General features: G+C 34.6%; 1 protein-coding gene across 1 annotated transcript; it reads left to right on the plus strand.

Moving 5' to 3' along the window:
• Nucleotides 1-1,448: 1,448 nt before the first annotated feature.
• LOC127724234 (uncharacterized) lies at nucleotides 1,449-12,420 on the plus strand. The gene is made up of 2 exons (XM_052231154.1): nucleotides 1,449-1,487; nucleotides 10,603-12,420. Exons 1-2 carry the CDS (start codon nucleotides 1,468-1,470, stop codon nucleotides 12,296-12,298), a joined length of 1,716 nt encoding a protein of 571 aa, XP_052087114.1. The 5' UTR covers nucleotides 1,449-1,467; the 3' UTR covers nucleotides 12,299-12,420.
• Nucleotides 12,421-25,717: the final 13,297 nt, after the last annotated feature.

Here is a 25,717-nt window from a genome sequence, read left to right on the forward strand (position 1 = left end):
TTTTTTTTTTTAACTTGAGTATTGATCCATCTTCCAAAAAATATTTATTACAAACATTATCTACCAATCAAAAGAGCACAGGAAGCTCTCCCCCTAATGGGCGGTCCCTGATGACGTATATTTATTTACTGAATTTACCCCTATAGAAACTCAATCTTGTATTGTTTTCTAGGGAAATCATACTGTGCTCCTACAATTTGACGGTTACAAAAATGTCATCAGAGAGCAGAAAGTATTACTCCTTCGAATCATACAAACAAAAATGTTTTGAAGTCATGAGAATATCATTTTGATCAATTAAAAATATTTTTTATATTTAAAAAAAACAATAACATTTTTTTAAGCCAAACTTATGTTTTTGATATAGGGATATGTTTTTAATTCTTAACGATACATGATCTGCTGTCTTGTAATGTATATATATCATTTTTGACAAAGAAGATACAAAAAAGACAGAAGCTACCAAAGAGATAATTAAAATTCATAAGTTTGAGAAAACCCGACAAAAAAATGCCAAAAAATTTAATGAAAAACGATAAAAAGACAAACCACGTATATCACCCGCTTCACATGGAATCGTCGTGTTGCTTATTGCACATAAGTCTCATTTGTTGATGTCGTTATTTGGGAAAAGAGGGTTATATTTTTGCTACGTTATTACCATAATTGTTCTCTTGGAAACCTCTTCCTGGAGGATTTCTTGGGAAATCTGACAGTGTAAAACGTAATTTCCGGACGGATTTCTCAGAGAACTGACAGTGTCAAACGTAATTTCATCTTAACGTCAAACACCATTTCCTCAAAACGAATTCTCAGGACACTGACAGTGTTAAATGTAATGTTACATGTATTGTTAAATGTTATTTCCTCAAAACTTTCCTGTGGAAACTTCTTAATGAAGGGTTTCCTGAGGAAACGGACAGTGTCATTATTCAATTTAACGTTTTTCAAATTTCATGCCTGTACAAAGTCAGGAATATGACAGTTGTTTTCCATTCGTTTGATGTGTTTGAGCTTTTGATTTTGCCATTTGATAAGGGACTTTCCGATAGGAATTTTCCTTGGTGTTCGGTATTTTTGTTATTTTATTTTTTCCTTATAAATTTTCAGTTGGAAGCTTTTAAATAAAGGATTTCCCCGGAAAACGATTGCAATGTTTACTGTTTCAATGTCATTTTGCTCAAAAGATTATTTATTATATTTTTGTTACATAAAAAGATATTGTAGGTCTGAAACATAACCGCATACAGTTATCATGCCAACAAAAAGATCAAAAGATAAAATAAAATTCCATTTAATGCAGTCTCCAGACTGTCCGCTTCGCAAAATGCCTATTTTGAGCTATTCTTTAATGATATGTGTAGTATTGACTTATCATGCGTTTCTCGTTTCGATTTATTAATACTTTATTAAAGTCACGTGTAGCATGTCGTCACATATCTATCTATATTTTAATCTTCCTGGTACATGAACTTCCATTCTGTCAGGTAAAATATTTTAAACCGTTCAATTAATTTGCATGTAAGTTCCAAGCTTTCATTAATTAAATCACACTCAATGTTATATTTACCTACCAATACGGAAACGTACTAAAAATGTGAACAATTTAATTGCTATATTTTGTAAAAAAAGGGCGTCAATTTTTGAAGACTCAGTGACCTTGGCATTAGAGACGATATGTCTCTGATTACATGTTAAACAACTTTTCTGGGATATTGTATTGGTGTACTTTATGCAAGAATTAACTAAACACTTGGGATAGGAATGACCCGGGCTTTATCGTCACCCTCTTCGTCAAACATGTCAAATCAGCCTACAGTTTTATCTTTATGTCATTCGTCACATCATATTTTTGTGCTACCGGTAGTGTCAAATGGAGATACGCGTTTTTCATCAAAATCAATATGACTAAAAATACCATCAATCGTGATGTAGATATAAAAATACAAATTTTAAAAATATTTTGCAAATGGCTTATTAAACTAAATAGATCGGTACGAAGCACACAAAATTTACCCAAAAAACCAAGTAACCTACTAACATAAAAAAAAGACACAAAGCACCGATATCAGAGTACTCGGAATAACGAAAATCAATGTCATAGACAATTACAACTAATAAATAAATCAAACAGTGACTAGATAGGAAATAAGCCTTTTTATTGAAAATTTACGTACCTGCGTTTTCTTCATGACGTCACAAATAGTACTCCTTTTAATTTTTCACGAAAAATTCAATGAAAATGGGTAAATTTCCATTGATATTTGACAGAAAACTTAGAGCGCATAGGTCGACAAAAAATGTCTTTTAAAATAATGTTTGCAAACACATTTTACATGTATAACTTGAATATTTAGTTTGTCGACGTCTGCGCTCTATGTTTCCTAATCCTAAATTTGGTTGAAATTAGGCCGATTTTGTCAAATTTCGCCAAAATCTCCTATCTTGACCTATTTGGGAATTAAAAATCAATGCTTTAGAATAAAACTTTGACACAAATAGTTCTATTAAACTTCCTCATATGTCTTTAAGTCAACTTGAAACATTTTCTTTTTCTTGTAACATTGAACTTTATAATGGGGGCCAAATAAGGCCCTTACCAAACATACTCCTTTAGACATTGTGTATATTTACTAAGAAAACCCGAGTTTACGTGTTTATTTGATTAAAATTTGTTGTTATAAAATTTTGGAAATCATTCTAAATTAAAGGAATATATCTCCCTCATGCGTAGCTCTGATTCCTTGTCCGGATTTGACTATACTTTAGGTCTTTTTTTGTTTTATCAGCTCTTCAACATTTGTATTAGGTTTTGGATTTTCCAAATTTTGCCTCGAGCATCACTACAGAGATATTAATTGTCGAATTGCGCATCTGGTGCAGTAAAACTGGTATTGTTACCGTTAATGTAAATACACTGATAGCAGCAATCGCTGGCAAGACACAGTTTTCAGCGAAACATTTGGCGAAGATTTGTCCCGTCTACTTAGTTTTTACCGTCGGTAGGCAGTAATAGGTCACTATGCGTTTCGTGTTGAAATTGCTTTGTTGACATCTATATTCCAAACTCACAAAAAGTGTTAAACATTAGCATTTGTTTATGTTGCTCAAATCTTGTAGAACTAACCAATCTTTGATATGTTATCCTTGTAAGTTAATTCACTATATTGTATTGTTTTCCTCATTGTTGAAGACTGTTTTGTAACCTTGTTCACATCCTGGTCTAATAGAAAGTTGTATCACTGACAATCATACTTCATTTCTGAATTTAAGCTGTCATGGCAAAAAGGACTTTTCTCATCATTTGCTTTCGTTGTCCGTTTACATTTACTACAATCTTCTCTAAAACTACTGGGCCAATTGGAACTAAACTTAACCACACTCATCATTAGGGTACATAGTTTAAAAAAAGTAGATGACAGTCCGGCTGCAAACTTATATGGCCGCCAAGGTGGAAATAGGGATTAAAAGCAAGTTTTGTCTATTATATTGAAAACAACTGTAGATAGGGAAAAAATTACGGTAGCCAAAATGCTTCCGAGAATGTGAAGGGTTATCAACGGTCTATTTGGACAAAAAAAATTCGGACGACTCCTCAAACGAGTTATCGGTAGTTTTGTTAACTACTTGAGTTATTCCCTTAAATGACGATGTTTTTCATGTTGCCCTATCATCTTTGAATCTATTAAAGATTCAGAGAAACAGCATGACATGATATACAAATTAGTCAATGACAGAAATCATCGACCGACTCCTTATTGGAGTTATTGCCCTTAAATGACGATTTTTACTTATTTTTCTTTTTGCGTTTTGCCTTTTATCTTGAAAACTACAATATAAAGAGAGAAACCATACACGGCGAAATTGATCAGCAAAACAAGATCTACAAATAAGTCATGATCGCTAAAATCATCAGTCGAACCTTACAGAAAATGTTGCCCCTAAAACAGAGGCGTAACATATCAAAGGGTAATCAAACCCACAAGTCGAAAATAAAATGGCAAAGCCATGTCGAAAGACAAAAAACGACCAAAAGACAAAAAAAAAATCTACCAAACACAACATAGAAAACTGCAGACTGAACAACACAAAACCCACCAAACACCAAGAATGATCTCAGGTGATATGGAATTAAGGGTATGAAGAACCTGCTCCACATATGGCGATTTGTACATGTTGTTAGGAGTTATTGCTCTTAAGGATGTATAGTCATGTCAGGTTTAGGAATTTTTGTCAGATGTTTGGACTCCTTAGGTTTTATCCTACGATAGAGGGTAAAATATTTTGCCCCATATCACTCACTTTTCTTTTCATAAAAGACCCCAATAGCTAATAAAAGGTCATTTACCAAAATTTAAGCAGATTCTAGATTTCTTTTCTTACGATTTGAGACCCAAATAATGCCAATGCTAGATATACAGTAAAAGTCCGAGTTAGCATTTTCCCGCCATTTTAAAAAAATCAAATTTCCCGAAAAGGAGTTCCATAATTTATCAATATTTTTATCGTATTTTACTAATGCCTTTCTGATTAATAGTATCAATTCTAAATTACAGATTTTTTTTTATGTCACCATTTTTGCGTTTTAAAAAAATTTTAAAAAAAACAACAACAAAAACTATACATCATAGAGGGAAATTATAAACAGCCAAATTATCAGCAGGACTAAATTTAGAAAAAGGTCAATGTAGCCAAAATTATCAGTCCACTTCTTATAGAAGTTATTGCCGTTTACTGCCGATTTTTACCTGTTTTTTGCATTGTGGACAATATTAATCTATAGGAGAAAGAGATATTGTAAAAAGAAAAGTGATCAGCAATATAAGATCAACAAAAAAAGCTTTAAGTCATAAGTTTTATATATATTCGATAATGTTTGAGAGTTGTCATTCTAGTTATTAGTTATCAAAAATTGTGTCCAAACCAAACACATGACAAACATGTATTACTTGGAAAACGTAAACAAATTGAGATATTCTAATGAATGAAAATGAAATGGTATTTGGAGGTAGACTTTTTCAACAAATTGTCGGCATTCCTATGGGAACGAATTGTGCGCCTCTTTTTGCCGACCTCTTCTTATTTTCATATGAGTCGGAGTTCCTTCAGACATTTGTCAAAAACAAGAAGATCAAAGAAGCCAGATCATTTATTTTCACATTCAGATGTATTGATGATGTCCTTTCCATTAACAATCCAAACTTTTCTGATTGGGTTCCTACAATATATTCTCCAGAACTAGAAATTAAAGAAACAACAGACACGGCTTCCTCTGCCTCATTTTTAGACTTATACCTCGAAGTTGACATAAGCGGTCATCTCAGTACCAGAATCTATGACAAACTAGACGATACCAAGACCTTGTTGATAAATATTCCGTATTAACTTCACAAATAATACATGGTGGTCTTGAAGTATAGATTCTAGGTACTGACGTTGTTTATCATCTTAATTACGTGTTATAGTGTTCTTTTATTTGTCTTTGTAAATTATTAACCTTTACTCAGGAGTATACAGAACGCTTGCTTTCCGATTCAATCGCCGGTAACGCTTGCTTTCCGATTCCGGAAACGAGTACTTTCCGATATTGCAAATGAAAGTTACAGAGAGGGTTGAAAGGTAGGTTGATACAATCTTAATAAACATGATGAATTACCAACTTTTTTGAATGAAATTTAAGTTGACGGAACAAAACAAATAACTAGGTTCCAGATTCATAATTTATTGTTTCTTTGAATGATAAAAGAAAGTTATTTCGTTTACTCCAAAACTGCGTTGTCTTGTAAAACAGACTTTGCAGCCAAACATATCCAAATTTTAACAATCTCATCCATAATTATCAACTTTTTCAACAAAAGTTTTCTTTAAAAAAGGTTGATATATCCTTTTTATACAAAATATAAGACTACAAATGGGTTTATTCACCGTTTTTCTGAATATCGACGTGATACGCTTACTTCGAGATTTAAGGGATACAAGTTCAGTCAAATATATTATAGTTAGAAATGTTTCATTGTAGAAAATATTTCCATTAGGGAACGATCATTTAAATATGAGGGGGGTTATGCTTTTTTTTCCTAAAATATATTCTGATTCCCAACTTTGAAGAAACAAATATTTTAATCAGGGAGGACAGAAATGTTCTGATTGAGAGTTTTTGCCATCAAAATATATTTTAAGTTCTTCAAACAATAAATAATGTAATGCTTGTCTGGTACGAAAACGGATTTTAGAATTAAAAAAAACATAACCCCCCCCCCCCCCCTTTTCAAAGTTATATGGTTGTTCGGAGTATTGGTCAGATAACAATCATTTAATGTACATGTATTAAACCCTTACTCTTATGCGGGTGTAGTTATATTTAGTATCTTTTCCGTAACAGATTAAACCTGTTTTTTTCGCCAAGAAAATGTAATAACTAAAATATAATTTAATTTAAACACGCAAGAACCAGAAACCTTTTACCCTTCTGAAACACATGAGTTTCACCCTGTTTTTACGTACCTAAATTTTTCTCGTGTCCTTATATAGTTTTTAGTGTGAAATTGCCCCTTATTTGTTGTTGTTTGTTTTTCTTGCCCGAGTTTAACTTTTGTTTCTAAATTTCACCATTCATCATTCAAGATACTTATAATAGTTATTCTGTACACAAAAAAAAGTATAACAATCTGATAATGTATGACATATTTACTCAGTTGAAGTTATATGCATATATATTCTATATAATAGTCATTTCCGCAAATCGTCAAATTGCCTTCAGTCATGTATATAGAGTCATTTAGCTTCCACGTCTATAATCAGGCAGCGTGCCATTTAGTAACATTGGCATATCTTGAATTTATGTTTGAAATAACTGTATCAGGTATTATTTGTTTTTATTGATTTCAGTGAGCTGGGTCTCATTATTGAATCGTATTTCTTAAATAAAGAAAAAAACAAAGTCTTTTAAGCATGCAAAATCTCTTTTCATATGTGTTTGAGCTTTTGATTTTGCCATTTGATAAGGGACTTTCCGTTTTGAATTGTCCTTGGGATACGGTATTTTTGTTATTTCAACTTTTTTTTAAATTAACCAAATAATTAAAAAAAGACCTGAAAAAATACATTCTTGTTGACGAATTAAAGAAGAATTTGACCAGTTGCCGAAAAAGTAAGGTGTCAATCCGACTTATTACCTCCGCTGTGTCGTAGGAGGGTCAGGATTTTTGGGGGAGGGGGGGTTCCTTCAGTTCTGTATTATTAAAGTTTGTACCATTTTTCTCAATTCTTTATTTATTTCGCCCATTATATTCTATTCTTTATATTTTAGAACCCCATTTTTCTCTATTCTTCATTTTTTTATTCTCTATTTTGTAAACCTCATCCAGACCCTCTCGTAGGGTGTGACTTCATATATACATAAAAAAAAACAAAAAAACAAATATAATAATCTGCCCGTGATTTGATGTTCGACAAATCGTTCTATCTGAAAGAAGTCGTTCCCAGAACGACGCTTGAAATAAACAATCTGAAAGACATCGTTTTCTGGTTGGTTTTTTTTTCAACCGGTATTTATGACTAGACTAAATGAATTTTAGTTTATGGAATAGTAATAACGAAAGGAAGGCAAATAAATGATTTTGAAACTGGCTTAATTTAAATGTTTTAAACAGCTACATACAAAAGAAATGCATTCTTGTGTTCAATCGTGTACAGATTTGCGTTTGTGGTACCGTTTACGATCTGATTAAACATTTTCATAATGACATGCATAACATTTTTATCCAACTAAAATAGCTGTAGTGTTCCGTGAGATACAAGAGAGAACAACACAAACAACGCGTTTAAAGAATCATCCATCCTCATATCGTATCTCCTGCTTCTTTGTCATCAAAAATCTCAAAGCAAGCGTTACGCGTATCGGAAAGCAAGCGTTACCGTCAATTGAATCGGAAAGCAAGCATTCTGAATATACACCGTGTTACTGTTTAGTCCATTTTTGGCAATATCCTTTTGGCGTGGCTCGGTACTTATGCATCCCGCCATTGTGTTGTTGTGCTGTGGTAAATTTTTGTATTCTTGTCTTTCATTTTTGCTTATGTGCTTTGTCTATATGCCATTTTGTTTTTCTTTGATGACATATTTGTTTGTTTTATAGTGATTAAGATTATAACACAATGCTGACTGCTGTACCCCTATTTTTGACCTTTTTACCTATTATGTCTGTTTGTTTTGTTCACACATTTTTGTCAATATAATGGAATTTTATGCGACTATCATACAAATGAGAGGTTTAGCTAGCTATAAAACCAGGTTTAATCCACCATTTTCTACATAAGGAAATGCCTGTACCAAGTCAGGAATATGACAGTTGTTTTCCATTCGTTTGACGTGTTTGAGCTTTTGATTTTGCCATTTGATAAGGGACTTTCCGATTTGAATTTTCCTTGGAGTTCGGTATTTTTGTTATTTTACTTTTTGTAAGAGTAAACCTATTGACGTAAAGTGTGCTACTACTATGGTGTGTTTAACCTTAAACCATTGTCGTGACGTCATCCTTTTCATTTACCGTGGATTCTTTTTTCTAGAATCAACGCTTCCTAAATCTGTCGCTGAAATGGACTCCTCAGGTTATATTCAATTGTTTCCTTTGTGTACCTAATTTCATTAAGTTTGAATTGGCTAATTTACTGATTTCTGTTCACTAATGGAATCAATTTAAAAACTTACCTTTAATTTTTGTAATTTTTATATGCGTTCACTGGGAATCGAACCCCTCCTTGAAATCTATTATGTGTGGCTGTTATCAACACATCGACGAAACGGCTACCAATGGGTTGCAATTTAGATGTGTATTTTATATATATAAATGAACATATGATACACATCGGTACAACGAACACACAGGTCTTGTACCTTTATATATACATAATAGGCAATCGTATAGTATAAGTTGGTAGCCGCGAAGTTAGCATGGTTAAGATCAATGAGTTAAGTCAAGTTAAAGGCAGGGACTTGTCGGTTTAGGTTCGAATCCCTGTACTTTCTTTGTTGTCCCTATCTTTAGTTTTTCTGTTTTTCTTATTGTGTATGTTATTGTTGATATTTTTGTAATAATATCGGGTTTTACCGTTTATTTTTGGATTATTATTGGCTATTTCACATATTTGAAACGAAAATGATTACATTCAATTTGTCCATTTTTGTTTTATAAATATAGTATGATTTCATCTGTTTTACTACATAATTTAACAAATGTTTATTCGCAAATTCCTATGCAAGTAAATCGTGAAGTGCCTAGAATTAGGCTTCTTGCTAGAAATTTTGGTAACATACTTATTATATAGACTAAGAAATAAATTCGAATATGTCTTATTTTGTAAACACGGATAATTTTCAGATGCCTGATAATTTAAAGACAGATGTTTTGTATATATTTGTATTTCTCTAACCAATTAATTGTGAACTTATATTAATTAATGCATCGTTGAACATGATAACATGGTTATTTAAACTCACTTACAATAACTTCTAATTAAGAAAAGACTTTAATTATTTTGAAAAGACATTATCACAATAGTTTAAGTTATAGATACAATGAATAAGCGTTTGATTCATGAAAAACAAATCATTCGACCACCGGGCTCATGGTTTCTTTTTCAAGAATCAACGCTTATTCATTGTGTCTATAATACATAAGTGTCTCGCCCGGTCGGCCCTGGCTTACGACTTTTTGGGCTTTTAAATAATATATTTTTACCTTATGGCAATCAATATAATTTAGAGAGACAAAAATATTACATTATTATTGTAAAACAAGAATAAAAATAAAATAAAGAATGATTTGATAAAAAAAATAAATGAATAAATATTGATAGATTATATCATTAATGTGCAATTTTAATTTGGTTAATTGTTTTGCAATACTATAGATTATTATAATTTTAACACCCTTTTCAACAATAGTACAATATCATTATTATAGTTTAAATTCCGTTTTTAACAATATATCATAGAACACTACAATACAGCATTTAACGCATGTAACGCATATAGTAATCGCTATTGATGACCTGATTTCCCCTTGCTTGATTAAAAGCTAATGCAGATGAAAGATATAAGGAAGATGAAGAAGCCTATTGATTATAAGGATCAGTATGTCAAAAGGTCACTTGCTTGATTGGACAGATGTTAGATAAAGGGAATCGGTTAAAAACCTATTGATTTTGAGGTTACTAGGTTAAAGGTCAAGGTCACAGTTACTGAAACATATATATTAATGGTAGAGTCGAGTTTCAGTTCCTTCATTGAAATGAAACTTATACAGATAGAAGAAATAGGAAATGGGTTAGCCTAGTATTGATTTTAAGTCATCAGGTCAATTCCGATGTTACTAAAAAAAAATTTGTCGGTTTTCGGATGGTATCCCACTATGTATTTTAACACATTTAAAAAGATGTAAACATTAGCAATATTGATACCTCCAAGCATACTAGTTTTCTAAACCCTTGAAATAAGAATTAAATGGATGTGCATTTTGGGGTGCATCAGTTGGCAGTGCCAGCTTTGCACTTGTTTTATATTGACGTAAATAGGCTCACGGTCTTTTTATATTTTATTCAGAGCAAAGACTAACATGGCATCATCCAGCACAATCATATGCGGTGTTTGTGAATCTCAGCACACGACAATAAAGGCGGACTTTTGGTGTCCTGAATGTGACGAAGGACTGTGTTCCCAGTGTCTGAAGCATCACAATGCATCAAAAGCCACACGTACCCATGGTGTTATATCTGTTGACAGGTATAAACAATTACCTCCCTCGATAGCCAATATATCCCAATACTGTTCACTGCATGAAAGAAAATTCCAGAATTATTGTCCGCAACATGAAAGTCTTTGTTGTCCACTGTGTATTCAGTTAAACCATGCTACCTGTAATGGGATATTATCGCTGGAGAATGTCATACAAACAGCAAAGACGTCAGCTTTATTGGAAATTCTTGATCAAAACATCAAAAATCTCAAAATGAATGTCGAGAGAGTTGTGGAAGATCGGAAACAAAATCTGCATGAAATCCAGAAACAAAGGCATAAGTTTTCTGACGATATAAAACAGGTCCGTAATAAAATTAACGAACACCTTGACAGCCTAGAACAACGAATAGTTCAAGACCTATATGCTGCCGAAACGAAAGTTAAATCCCAAATTGAGGTCTTGCTGGATAAACTTGCTGACAATTCAGAAAATATTAATTCAATGCAAAAAAATATTTCAGCTATCAAAGATTATGCGTCAGATCTACAAGCATTTCTTGGGAGTAAAATGATGGAGACAGAAATTCAAAAACATAAAATATTTATGCAGTCATTATTTGACGATGGAAGTTTGCGGAAGATGGACATACACTGTAAAATTGAGGACAAGATAACCGACGTATTGTCAACTGCTTCTTTACTAGGTGAAATATCAATCGAATCAAGCTCTCCATTAGTGGTTATGATGACAGAGAAAGAAACACAAGCACAGACAAGGTCTTTGAAACACGTGCCATCGTTAACTATCAATGATATAACAATGACATTACAAAAAAAAATCAAATTTTCTGGTATCACAGGATGCACAACTTCGTCTACAGGAGACATCATCCTGATAGACTACGCTAATAAACGTGTCCTGATTTTAAAGGAAGATGGAAACTGGAAGAGTGGGATACCTCTTTCACTTTTAAACCCAGTTGATGGTACCTGTATCGATGACAAGGCAGTTGCTGTTTCATTTCCTTATTCATATCAAATACAAGTAATAACTATTTCAACTAAAAGAGTTGAACGCAGAATAAAAACCAACAGCCAATGTTTTGGTTTATGTTGCTCTGATGGCTACTTGTTGTACTGTGATACTGGCAGAGGAATTCAGAAAGTAAATATGACAGACAATTGCTCTTCTACTTTGGTTAAAGACAACACCTTGTCCGTATGGAGTTATGTAGCAACATCGAAAGATAATATATTTTATACCAATAGGTCAAACTCCACCGTAACATGCTGCTCATTGGCTGGAGAGAAGATGTGGAAATATGCAGATCAATCAGTTCGTTCTCCGTTTGGGATAGCTGTAGATAAAGATTCAAACGTGTATATTGCTTCAGATAGTAGCAACAGTATATTTGTATTGTCGTCGGATGGAAAACAAGCAAGACAGCTGGTAGGACATAATGAGGGAATTGATACCCCTCGTGGGCTCGCATTTGATGTTAAGAAAGAAAAAATAATAGTTGCTAATTATGATGAACCTAAATTGTACAGACTATGTTAAGACTCAAATTATGATTAGTAATACGTAGTTTACAGTTTACAGTTTCAGAGCAGATGTTGGTCAAATATTAAAATATGTCTGAAATCAATTGAAATGAAAATAAATCAAATGCAGAATTTTTATTTTCTTTACTTCATTGTATTGCTTTTTTAAGGTGTAATAACATATATGTTGAAATACACGTTTTACCTGGTTATTAAATAACTCGTTTCCGAGGAAGGTAAATCCAGAAAAGCGCGTCGGTCGCACCAGATTTATGAAAGTTATTTTCCTTTTACACAAAGTAAGCAAAATCACGGATTTTTTTAAAGAATTGCTAATATTTTTGCAATTTTACAAAAGATGATGGGTCATTTTGACTCCTTTTGACCTCAAAATTCACTGAAAATTGTTTTTACTTGACATGCTTTTAACACGGCCGCAATGTATAACCAATTATGTTTGGGTTGCAGCATATGATAAAGATTACTATTGTCACAGGTGATGATGATGATGGGTGGCTGCTTAACATCCAGCGGCAAATTAATATGCATATTCAGGACGAGAACATGTTAATGTAATATGAAAATTAACCCTGTTTTGAACTAGACCGACAAGCTGAGCCGGACTTTTAACGTGCTAGTTCACAAGTTAATAGTCCACAGGAAGACATATCACCTTAACCCGGACACATTATTCTGACTCCGAGCCGACCAGTCTTTGCTCTTACTCCTTAATGTCGCGTGCTTAGCGGAAAAGCAGCAAATACCAATTTTAAAGTCTTTGGTTTGACCCGGCCGGGGTTCACCCACGACCTCCCGCACTCGAGGCGAGCACGCTACCAAGAGACCACCTAGCGGTTTGTCACAGGTGAAATGACCGCCAACTTATAACTCTATACTGAGATAGAGTAACAGTTATCACAACACTAAGACTATGGTACAAAAAGGCCATTTGAATACTAGTATGTAACAAGTAAGTGGATTTACGTAAAATAGATTAGTTCAAAGACGAAGTGTTTGTTGCAGTACTAGTACTGTGATCAACTCCTGCTGATTTTATTAAATCCATATTATTTTTTTGTCTATCTTCATTTTTTAATTGTTAAACGTGATTTGATTTTGATTTAAATATCTATAATGTTGGGTTTTTTTTTCTGAACTTTTGAGTAATCCCCCATTTTGGTCACTAAGTTTACATAAGGAGTCGAATTTTGTGGTTAAACAAATAAAACCAGGCCAATTTTGCCACGCGTGTAATTAACGATTACATTCGATTTGTTAGTTATATGCTGTAACTCTGTATTCATACGTGGGGTAACAATTCAAAGTTATGACAAAATAACAGGTTTGATACAACATTTGTACAATGCGGTCTATTTAGATCAGTTACATGGAATGCCTATATCAAAAAGAGTACAACTGATCTTTATTTTTAACACTACAAATTTCATTTACAAATAAGCTTCGTGACTCTGAGGTTCGTGACGAGAAAACAAACCACAGAAAAACACCTGCTCTTGGGAATTTTTTTTTAATTTTGTCTGAAAGAGGATTTCTGTATTTATTTACGGAATAGATATGAAACATCTAAAAAAAAAAAGCAATTATTGTTAACTTAAGAACAAACATGGATATGATTTAGCTGTACTACATGTTCCACAACTTTTAAATGGGTGCTAAGACAAATTCAAATGAGTTTTAAAGCACTCAACTCCAGTTTGAAATGAGATATTTCTGTGGTCATTTTGTTATTGAGTAAAACACAAAGTAAACAATCATATGACTGTGTCAAGAAGACACCATGCTCTAATCGTGATGTATTTCCATTTTAGGATTTCGGACCGTAAGATCGGATCAAAACCTTAATTTGGCATATCATCACAAAAGTTAACACCAAATGAACATGTGCACTAACTATCAAATTGATGCGACAACAACTTCATGGAAAACTTCTTTAACCAAAATTTTAACGGACCGAAGCACAGACAGGAAAACACAATGGTGCCTTCTATCGTAGACTGGGCATAACAAAAAACAGATCGTAACCCTTGGCTAACAAAGATGCTTGTTTATACGTTTTTATTGACTGAATAAATTTTATTGTTGAAATTAAAGAAATGCACATGTAGGCCAGCCAATAAAACAATTATAAGAAGTCAGATAAATAATCATACCATGTGTCATTATCAAACCGCAAGCGTACTCGACTGATAAAGAGCGGATACGTTTTATGAACATTGAGAAAGTTATCTTCATATAAAACTGTTACATTGACCCTCAAAATAGGAGAAGAAAATCACAAATTACAAGAATTACTTGAAAAGACAGACAACGCCATGACGAAAAGAAAAAGATCCAACATCAGACAACAGTCCACAAAGCACAACACAGAGAACCAAAGATTGAGCAACACTAATAGTAACCCTACCAAAAACTATGGGTGATAGTATTCAATGTTCTTGATATCCATTCTCTATTTTCAAACACACTGAGTCAGTTTCTATACACGAATAAAAAATCTCCATAGCTAACTTATGCAAATCTTGTTTTATACCAACCTCAGATATGTGGGCTACGTTTTGGTTATCAGTGAAAAGTTTAACAAATCTATTCCTACAACGATCCGGAAAACTTTTTAAAAAGCACCGTTTGAAGCTCACTCCGCATGGAACCTTCAGCTTTTTTTTTCATGTTTCAACATCTGATGCTCCATTTGATTAGAGAAATGCAAAGCCAGCATCCGCATATGAAATTTAATCAGTATAAGCTAAATTCTCGGGTGTCTGAATAGGAACTGGCAAAGATTTTAGGGAAGAATGCCAAAAATTGTAACTCTTCAATGGACATGAAACACGATACAACCAATGTAAACTAGATGATCGTTTGAATGCATATTTATATGATGGTACCCGTGTCTCAAAACAAACTTCCCCCTTTCAATGTATAAAGAAAATGATCACATTCACCAGTTATCGAGAGCAGAAATTCCTAGGAAGTCGTAAAACCCATTTTTGTGCTCGTCAAGAAGAAAGATGGCTCTCCACGCATGTGTGGATTTTCGTCAATTAAACAACCATTCGATGACAGATGCATATGCTTTGCCCCAAAAAGCGACATTCTGGATTGCATTGACCATCAAGTTGAGATACTGGTCTATCATAGGGAAAAAACAGCATTTACTGTTGGTCCGCTCGGATTTTGTAGTATAACCGGCATATGCTTTGCCCCAAAAAGCGGCATTCTGCATTGCATTGACCATCAGGTTGAGATACTGGTATATCATAGGGAAATAACAGCATTTACTGTTAGTCCGCTCGGATTTTGTATAACCGCATGTCATTCGATTTGACAAATTCACCAGCTACTAGTACTTACAAACGCCCAATACAAAAATGTCTCAGCGACTACCATAAGAACATTTGCTTTATCGTCATTGATGACATGTTTTCCAATTCATATGTGGAACATCTCGAACGACTGAAGATAGGTCTTTGGCATAATACGTATAGAAACAGACACAGAGAAAAATTAGAAAGTGATGTATTGGCCTAATCCAACTACACCAGACGAAGTTCGACGTTTAAGATGATTTCCTGACTACTACCTAGAATGAAAGAGAGAAAACAGCATCCTTGAACGAGTAGAGACTGAGAAAACAGCTATCAATCAGCTTAAGCAGAGTTCTCTCATTACATGTACTAGCTTATCCAGGTTACCATAAGACTATTTACTACGCGCAGATGCCAGTGGTTTAGTTTTGGTAGCTATACTGTATCAAGAGCAAGAACATGAGCACGAGTTATTGTGTATGCAAGTAGAGTATTGTTATGCCTTAGGGTAGGAGATAAGGATGATAGGTTTATATGTGTATCATGTTTTATTCTTTTCTTGTGTTGCTCAGAGATTTCATTTCTACTTTCACTTTTATTTTCGTGTTCCGCTACTCTGAGCTGCACTGTTGTTTATATAATGACCGGAAGAACTATGGAGATGAACATTTTATATTTCAGGTATCGCGGCCGTATTATATTGTATTGTATGTATTATATTATTGTTTATTGGAAATATAGTTAGGACAGGGTTCGTTCTCACTGTTTGACCAGGGGGGTACCTTGACATGTTCCCAGCTTTAGTTTGACCTGTATATCGCTTGTCCCATTCGCTCGCCTGTTTTATTCGATCACGTTAAGGGTCTTTATTGTAACCAGGGTACGTTCCCACTAAGGGTTATCTTTGATAAGCCCATATCTCCCTTTTCCCTCGACAGTTGTACATTCCTATTTGTTTTTGCGCCATCTTCTATATTATTGCCGTGGGAACTTCCGGTTTTAAAGACCAATCGGAATTGACAGAGATGGCCTAGTTCCCAGAGCCCTTTACTATGTATATGTGATTTAATTACCAATCACTACGTTATTTCGCCGGACACACTTATCCCTATAGTAACGGACACACTTTCTGTGTCCGCGGACTTCCGGTACTATATAAACGGTTGTAGCAGAAGATTCCAGGGAGTTCACAGCTCAAGGAACCTTGACCATTTTTTGTTCCATATACCATATAACCAGAGCGAACCACCTGTGAACCATCAGCTTCAAACCATTACCAGGTTAATGTTTACCCCGATTATATATATATATTTATGACCTGACCAAGTGACCTAGATTATTTACTCTAATACTACAACTTTTCCCATGTTTACGCACGACGAATAACGTCCAAGGGGGGTCTCTGTACTGTTTTCCATCTGGGGTTATTTATTTATAACATATATATATTGAATTATGACTGATTAAATAGTCATTGTTAAACTTATAACTGTTTTTGTTATATTTTATCTTATTAAGAATAAGAAACCAGTGTCTTAGACTCCTCAGTCCAGCTACCAAGTTTTGCAAGTTACCATTGCAGTTTCACAATTACCAGTAAAAGTTATTGAAAGGCCTGCTACCAAGGTTGATTTTTATCTCGTGTAATATAATTAAATATACACACACACAAAATATTAAGCTTCGTTATGCTATACCAGAGGCGTTACATTTGGTGACCGGCGGTGGGATTCGATTTATAAACCCAGTTTTTTTTCTTGACATAAAGTGAAACATAAAATTAAGTAAAAGTTTAAATTTTATTAACTCTACTGACATAAAATGAGTGAAAATAACGCATTTGGATCTGAAGCTTCAAGTGCAAGAGAATCACCAATTTTAAGCGGTCAAAGTTCCCATACAAATATGACCTCTCCTGAAATATTATCACCATCTGCCGTGCAACCACCTGATTTTAATACTATACAAACCAAATTTTATGTGTTAACTGGTATTGTTAGCCATTTACACAAAGGTTTAAATGACCAAGCTGAAGAGAACCAACTATTCAAAAACCAATTTGATAATTATAATGAATATACCAATAGAAAAATTGAGAACCTGTCATCACAATTTAACACCAGATTAAGTGACATGTCAAAAGAATTTGATACAAAGTTAGAAAACCAATCTGTGGAAATCAACACAAAATTAGAAAATAATTTTGTGAACCTTCATGGTGAAATGGGGAAACTCACTACAGCAATGGAAAAGCAAGCTGGTTATATTTTAAATAAGCTTTTCCCTTTGAAAGCCAGTTTTAATGATAAACCATCTCCAAGTTCAAATGTCGATACCACACATCTTGCTAGTTCTGGTCCTAGTGTGCATGAAATAAATAACCAAAATAAATCAAACAACCAAAACCTACAAAACCCTGAGAACCTTACATCAGGTCATGTTCCTAGTGCCTTCATACCTATTGAAAATACTAAGACTACACCAAGTACAGGCATGTTTATGAAACCAGTACCTGTTACATGTCCGCAGATTGACAAACCAATAAATGTTGCATCTAGCCCAAGTATTAGTTTTAATGACCATAATTCAGGGAATGTTGGCTATACCAAACCCAACAGTTATGACGGAAATCAAACTGGTCAGATTATAAAGTGCATTTTGAGATTGTTGCACAATTAAATGGCTGGTCTAGTGAAATTAAAGCTTTAAAATTAATTTCTTGCATGCAAAACGATGCACTTGCAGCAATTGTTGATGTAAGTACTAATTGTCCACCATCTTATAGTGAGCTTGTAAATACTTTAACTAGAAGGTTTGCACCAATAACCAGACTGAGTTGTACAAAACTCAAATTGACACAAGAATTAGGAAAAGGGGGGAAAGTTTGCCTGAACTTGCACAGGATATTAAAAGACTTGTCCGTTTGGCTTACCCAAAGTTGCTTACCGTAGCTTTAGAGAAGCATTGAATGATTATGACCTTGCTTGGGCTCTTACCCAATCAAATATTGATGCTATTGATGATGCCCTTAATTTGGCTCTGAAATATGAAGCTTTTCATTCAAGCCACAGCAAACCAAATTTAAGGAAACTTGCAGAGGTCAGTGAAATTAATACCAATTATAATGCACCGAAAACCCATTTTAAAGGGGGAAATTCAGGAAAAGGGGCATGCTATTATTGTGGGGAACCAGGACATTTTAAAAGGGATTGTCAAAAACGCATGACTGACAACAATCAATTTATTCAGCAAATGAAAAGTGGTCAATATAATAACAACCAAGGTTTTAACCGACCAAATAACCAAACAAGAAGTGAAGGTCTACAACAAATTCCTCAAACCAGGGAAACTGTTAGTCGCTGGCAGTGAGGGTCACCTCCCAGCTGAACCTTGTATTTCGAAAACACCCAATATTTTAAAAGTGAAAACTCATGACCATGATGGGTTATTCATGAAAGTTGAAATTTTTAGTAGAACCATTCATTGTTTAATTGATACTGGGGCATCTATGAGTGTTTTAAACCCCAAAATTTTTGATAGTTTACCTGAGCATTGTAAAACCAAATTACAACCATATGAAAATAACTTGAAAATGGCCGACGGGCATAATGTTAGACCATTAGGCACCATTAAGTTACCATTATTAATAGACAATCAGTACATATACCAATTTTTTGTGGTTGCTGATATTGACATACCTGTTGTACTAGGATATGATTTCATGTATAACAATCAATGTGTGATTGATGTACCAAATAAAAATCTTTTATTGAACAGTCAAACTGTGGACTGTCATTTAGAGAGTCAAATACCTAGTTTCTTTAAAATATCAATTGACAAGCAAGTGACAATACCTCCTAATAGTGAAACCATTATTCATGCACTACCAAATGAGAAACTACCTTATGGTACAACCATGATTCTTGACAATACCAGTCAGTCTTTTAAGAACAAGGGTGTCCTTGTTGCAAAATCTATTCGCACATTCAAGGGAGATAATTTACCTTTAAGAGTCATGAATATGACTGATTTGCCCCAGACCTTATATAAAAATACTTGTGCTGGTACAGCTGAAACTGTATGTTCAGAAAACATTCTGGGAAATATGAATGCAGAACCTGATTTAGTTTTACCTGAACATATGCAAGTTGTGATTGAAAAATGTAAAAGTAACCTTAAGGTGGATCAATGCAAAATTGTAGTTCACCTTTTAACTAAATACTCTGGAGCCTTTGCAATGTCCAAAAATGACCTGGGTAGGACAGACATAATACAACATAAAATAAATACAGGATATGATCATCCTATAAAACAAAACCCACGACGTGTACCTTTGGCTCAAAGGAATGAAGTTGACGAAGAAATTCAACGAATGCTTGAGGGGGGTATTATACGTCATTCCCAGTCACCATGGAGCTCCCCTATTGTAGTTGTTCGCAAGCGAGACCAGTCAATTCGCCTGTGCATAGATTTCGCTTAGTCAACGAAATGACTATTAAAGATAATTTTCCTTTGCCAAGAATAGAGGACTGCCTTGACGCTCTATGGGGAAACCAATGGTTCAGTACTCTCGATTTGGCTAGTGGTTATCACCAAGTAGCCATGGACCCTCAAGACGCGGCTAAAACAGCTTTTCTTACCAGTAAAGGCCTTTTTGAATTTAATCGTATGCCTTTTGGTCTGTGAAACGCTGGTGCCACCTTTTCCAGACTTATGCAATATATTTTATCTGGGTTACAATCATGACAATGGGAAATTTGTGTAATCTACCTAGATGTCATCATTGTGGTTTCTAAATCATTTGAGGAGCACATTACCAGGCTCCAAGAAGTTTTTGATAGAATTCAGTTGGCTGGGTTGAAAATTGCTCCTAAAAAGTGTTTTATTTTTCAAAAGAAAGTATCATTTTTGGGACATGTCGTGAACGCAGAGGGTATTTCACCAGATCCAATAAAAATGGAGGCTGTACAGTCATGGCCCATGCCAACCAATGTTAAGGACGTTAGAAGTTTTCTTGGAACCTGTTCTTACTATAGAAAATTCATTAAAGATTTTTCAATAATAGCCCGACCCTTACATAGACTTACAGAAAAGAATGTGATTTTTAAATGGAATGCTGAATGTGAAACAGCCTTCAATATTCTGAAAAAGGCACTTATGACTAGCCCAATTTTAATATATCATTGTATTGATAAGGAATTTATTTTAGATACCGATGCCAGTGGAACAGGGGTGGGGGCAGTTTTATCCCAAACCAATGATGAAGGCAAAGAGTGTGTTATTGCGTATTTTAGTCGTACTTTATCAAAAACTGAACGACAATATTGTGTTACTAGAAGGGAATTGTTGGCTATTGTTTTAGCAGTGAAACATTTTCATCATTATTTGTACGGGGTCAAATTCACTGTGAGAACTGACCACGGAGCCCTTAACTGGCTCAAGAATTTTAAGAACCCTGAAGGTCAACTAGCCCGTTGGCTAGAAATATTAGGAACCTATACTTTCATTATAAAACACCGTGCTGGTTTAAAGCATGGAAATGCTGATGGTCTATCTAGAAGACCATGTGTTAATAGTAAACACTGTGAATTGATCTTTATATATGAGTCAAACAGACATCAGCATTAATATTCTTTTTTATTTTACACTACTTATTTGCATTAGGGCTTCAAACTCCTTGTATTTAATGGAAACCCGACAGAAACTGCTTACCTCCGGTCTGTGTTTTTGTTAGAAGTATTTCTGCTTTGTATCGATCTGATGAGTTCAGCCCTTATCAGAAGTTAGTTGCCAAATTGAAAATCCAACAATAAGGTCAATTAATATGTTGGATGAAAATGAAACTGAAGATACCCCTATTACTACCAATTGGTTTAACAATAAGACCCCTGAAGAATTTTAACAAGCCCAATTAAATGACCCTGTTATTTCTAGAGTTTTGACTTGGAAAAAGTCATCAGAAAAACCAAAGTGGCCAGAAATTTCTCATCTGAGTCAACACCATAAAACCTATTGGAGTCAATGGGATAGACTAACAGTTGTTGATGGAATACTTTATAGAAAGTGTGAAAATACCACAACCAATGATATAAATTTACCAAGTGCAGATAAGAACCGTGTGTTGCTACTGTTACATAATGATCAGTTACGGGGGGCAATTAGGATTTAAACGTACTATAGCCAGAATAAGCCATAGGTGTTATTGGGCTGGGTATACCAGTTTTGTAGAAAGGTGGTGAAAGCGTTGCACTGAGTGTCAGAAAAGGGACCAGCCTTTCCATCATACCAGGGGACAAATGAGAACATATATTGTTGGGGAACCTTTGGAAAGGGTATCCCTTGATATTTTAGGTCCAGTGACCCGAACCTATAAGGGCAATAAATATATCATTGTTGTGACAGATTATTTTACCAGATATGCTGAAGCATATGGGGTACCTGATATTGAAGCCCAAACTGTAGCAGATAAACTGCTGGAAGAATTTATATGCCGTTATGGTCTCCCCCTACAAATACATACTGATCAGGGATCTCAATTTACCTCTGATTTGTTTATTCAATTGTGCAATAAATTACATATTGACAAGACCAGGAATAGTCCATTTCATCCCCAAAGTTCAGGATGAGTGGAAAGATCAAATCGAACAATCGAGGACATGATTAGTAAATTTGTGCCTAAACACCAGAAGGACTGGGACCAATATTTACCCTATCTAATGATGGCCTATAGATCATCAGTTCATGAAACCTTGGGAGAAACGCCATGTTTCATGATGATGGGCAGGGGAGTGAGGCTGTCAGTAGATTTAATTTATGGATTGGCTTGTGGAATTCAACTTAATAAATATAGTGTAACCAACTATGTTGATAAGTTGACAGATAAAATAGAAAAGGTCCATGAAGTAGTAAGAGACCGCCTTGTTAGTGCAAGTGAGCGACAAAAGAGGCGGTATGACCTCTCTCGTACTTTTCCCACATTTAAAGTAGGAGATGGAGTACTCCTACATGACCCAAGGAAATATAAAGGACGTTCACCCAAATTTCAAATGCGGTGGTCCGGCCCCTTTACTGTTATTAAAGTGCTTTCAGATGTTTTATATAAAATCCAGGAAGGCCCAAAAATGAAATTTAAAGTGGTTCATGTGAACAGACTTACACTTTTTCAAGGAAATATGAAAAGGTGGTATCAACCGTTAGGGGAACCAGCCCAAAATACCAGACTTCAAGTCAAGAATAAACTAGACAGAGAACAGACAGACCATGACTGATATTGTTATAATATAGATATGTTTATTATTACTAGTAATTTGAGTGATATTCAATGTGTTATAAACTGTTATATTTATTGTTGTTAATAGTTCACTTACCTGAATATTAATGAAGTAAGAACCTTTAATTTCGATTGAAACATGTATTTATAAATTCCAAAAGTTATATGTAGGCTATATATATATATACAAAGCGTTTTGTCATTAGACCAGTGACTAAATGAAAATTAACACCATACGAAGTTGGTGCATTTATAATAATAAAAAGGAGATTTATTATTCATACATGTGTATTGTACATGTGCATAATATGAAGGTTTACACCTCATTTTTAATAATTCACATTACCAATGATTTCTTAGTTGATACATGTTGTATACATGTACATGAAATGCGTTATGTAAAACCATTGATGTTATATTTAAAAAGTTACAGTAACCAGACATTTGTTTACTTGTGTGTATTTATACATATATATATATGCAAATACCTGTATATATATTGATACCAGAACCTTAGCAAGCCATTGTGTTTAAAATGGATTTTATGTTATATTTTGTAGTATGAGTGATTTGGTAAGAACTGATTTCATTTACCCGTTCCAATGTGATGACTGTGGGAAGAGATTTCCAGTTAAGGACAGCCTCCAAAGGCACGTCAGGAGGTCACACAGCCAGGAATTCGTCAAGTGTCGCTGGTGCCCTTATTCACAACCAAAGTGTGATGGCTACAGAGTTAAACAACATGAAAAATGCCACGAGAAATACACAAACCTTATTACCACCAGAAACAACTATGTATGTGAGACTGAGACGGAGGAATACATCCCAGAAGACAGACCAATCTCCACTGAGACAACCAGGCAGCTAACAGAATTCCTGGAGGCCAGCATGCCGGATTTCTCAGACCTGTTAGGTGTGGAGCCCCGCACTCCATCACCAATGAGACAACTTTTCAATGAAGAGCCACCACAAGAATGTATTATTCCTTCAGACCAACTCTTCTCCAAGTATTTGCAAGACCTGTCACCAGTTAATTCTCCAGACATTTTCTCCATTGACATCGACTTGGAACCACAGGAACCTTCTATCACTTTATATAATCCTGAACCATCACCTCTAGTTTCTATAGCCACCATTATTGATCAACAACAACCAACACCTTCATTTTCCATTGCAACTAGTATTAATCATCAAGAACAAACAGAACAAATTTTAGATTTAACTATGACCAGGACCATAACACCATGTACACCAGAAGACCCAATTACCACCAACCAAGAAGAACCTTTAGATCTTTCTATGAAATTGAAACCCGCAAATAATTTGAATATAAAACCAAAGGAGATTACTACCAACTCTTTGACACCTGTTATTGATTGCTCAGTACCCACAAACCTATGGAATGTAAAACCCTTCTCACTAGAAACAGACAACCACGAACATCTTTGCCTGGACCCAAGATTATTCTTTGCTGGAGCTCCATCACAATATCACACACACCTTTTGGCTACTACCTTACAAGAGAAAGTAAACCTATGCAGGACATCACAGAAAGCTAGATACAAAAGACAGCTTGTTCCAATTGGTGTTAGGACCAAAATGAAGGAAGAACGTTGCTACCTACCAGATGGTACCATCCTAGAGATGAAAGAAGTATGGACTTCCGACCAGCCAACATCATCACCAACAGAAGAGTAAGGGTTTATTTTAAGGGTACATTTTGTAGGTAAGTGTTTGGTAAGTAGGTCTCTTATTTTTAGTTCGAAGACGAACCCTTGTTAACCCTGGGTGGGGGGGTAGTGTTATGCCTAAGGGTAGGAGATAAGGATGATAGGTTTATATGTGTATCATGTTTTATTCTTTTCTTGTGTTGCTCAGAGATTTCATTTCTACTTTCACTTTTATTTTCGTGTTCCGCTACTCTGAGCTGCACTGTTGTTTATATTATGACCGGAAGAACTATGGAGATGAACATTTTATATTTCAGGTATCGCGGCCGTATTATATTGTATTGTATGTATTATATTATTGTTTATTGGAAATATAGTTAGGACAGGGTTCGTTCTCACTGTTTGACCAGGGGGGTACCTTGACATATTCCCAGCTTTAGTTTGACCTGTATATCGCTTGACCCATTCGCTCACCTGTTTTATTCGATCACGTTAAGGGTCTATATTGTAACCAGGGTACGTTCCAACTAAGGGTTATCTTTGATAAGCCCATATCTCCCTTTTCCATCAACAGTTGTACATTCCTATTTGTTTTTGCGCCATCTTCTATATTATTGCCGTGGGAACTTCCGGTTTTAAAGACCAATCGGAATTGACAGAGATGGCCTAGTTTCCAGAGCCCTTTACTATGTATATGTGATTTAATAACCAATCACTACGTTATCTCGCCGGACACACTTATCCCTATAGTAACGGACACACTTTCTGTGTCCGCGGACTTCCGGTACTATATAAACGGTTGTAGCAGACGATTCCAGGGAGTTCACAGCTCAAGGAACCTTGACCATTTTTTGTTCTTCATACCATATAACCAGAGCGAACCACCTGTGCACCATCATCTTCAAACCATTACCAGGTTAATGTTTACCCCGATTATATATATATATTTATGACCTGACCAAGTGACCTAGATTATTTACTATAATACTACAACTTTTCCCATGTTTACGCACGACGAATAACGTCCAAGGGGGGTCTCTGTACTGTTTTCGCTCTGGGGTTATTTATTTATAACATATATATATTGAATTATGACTGATTAAATAGTCATTGTTAAACTTATAACTCTTTTTGTTATATTTTATCTTATAAAGAATAAGAAACCAGTG

This window comes from Mytilus californianus, unplaced genomic scaffold (genome assembly GCF_021869535.1).
Source record: "Mytilus californianus isolate M0D057914Y unplaced genomic scaffold, xbMytCali1.0.p SCAF_14, whole genome shotgun sequence".
Lineage (NCBI taxonomy): Eukaryota > Metazoa > Mollusca > Bivalvia > Mytilida > Mytilidae > Mytilus > Mytilus californianus.

Coding starts and splice junctions, on each gene's coding strand:
- LOC127724234 (XM_052231154.1), top strand. CDS start 1,468: ATGAACTTCCATTCTGTCAG. Junction 1,488..10,602: donor ATGAACTTCCATTCTGTCAG/GTAAAATATTTT, acceptor TATTTTATTCAG/AGCAAAGACTAACATGGCAT.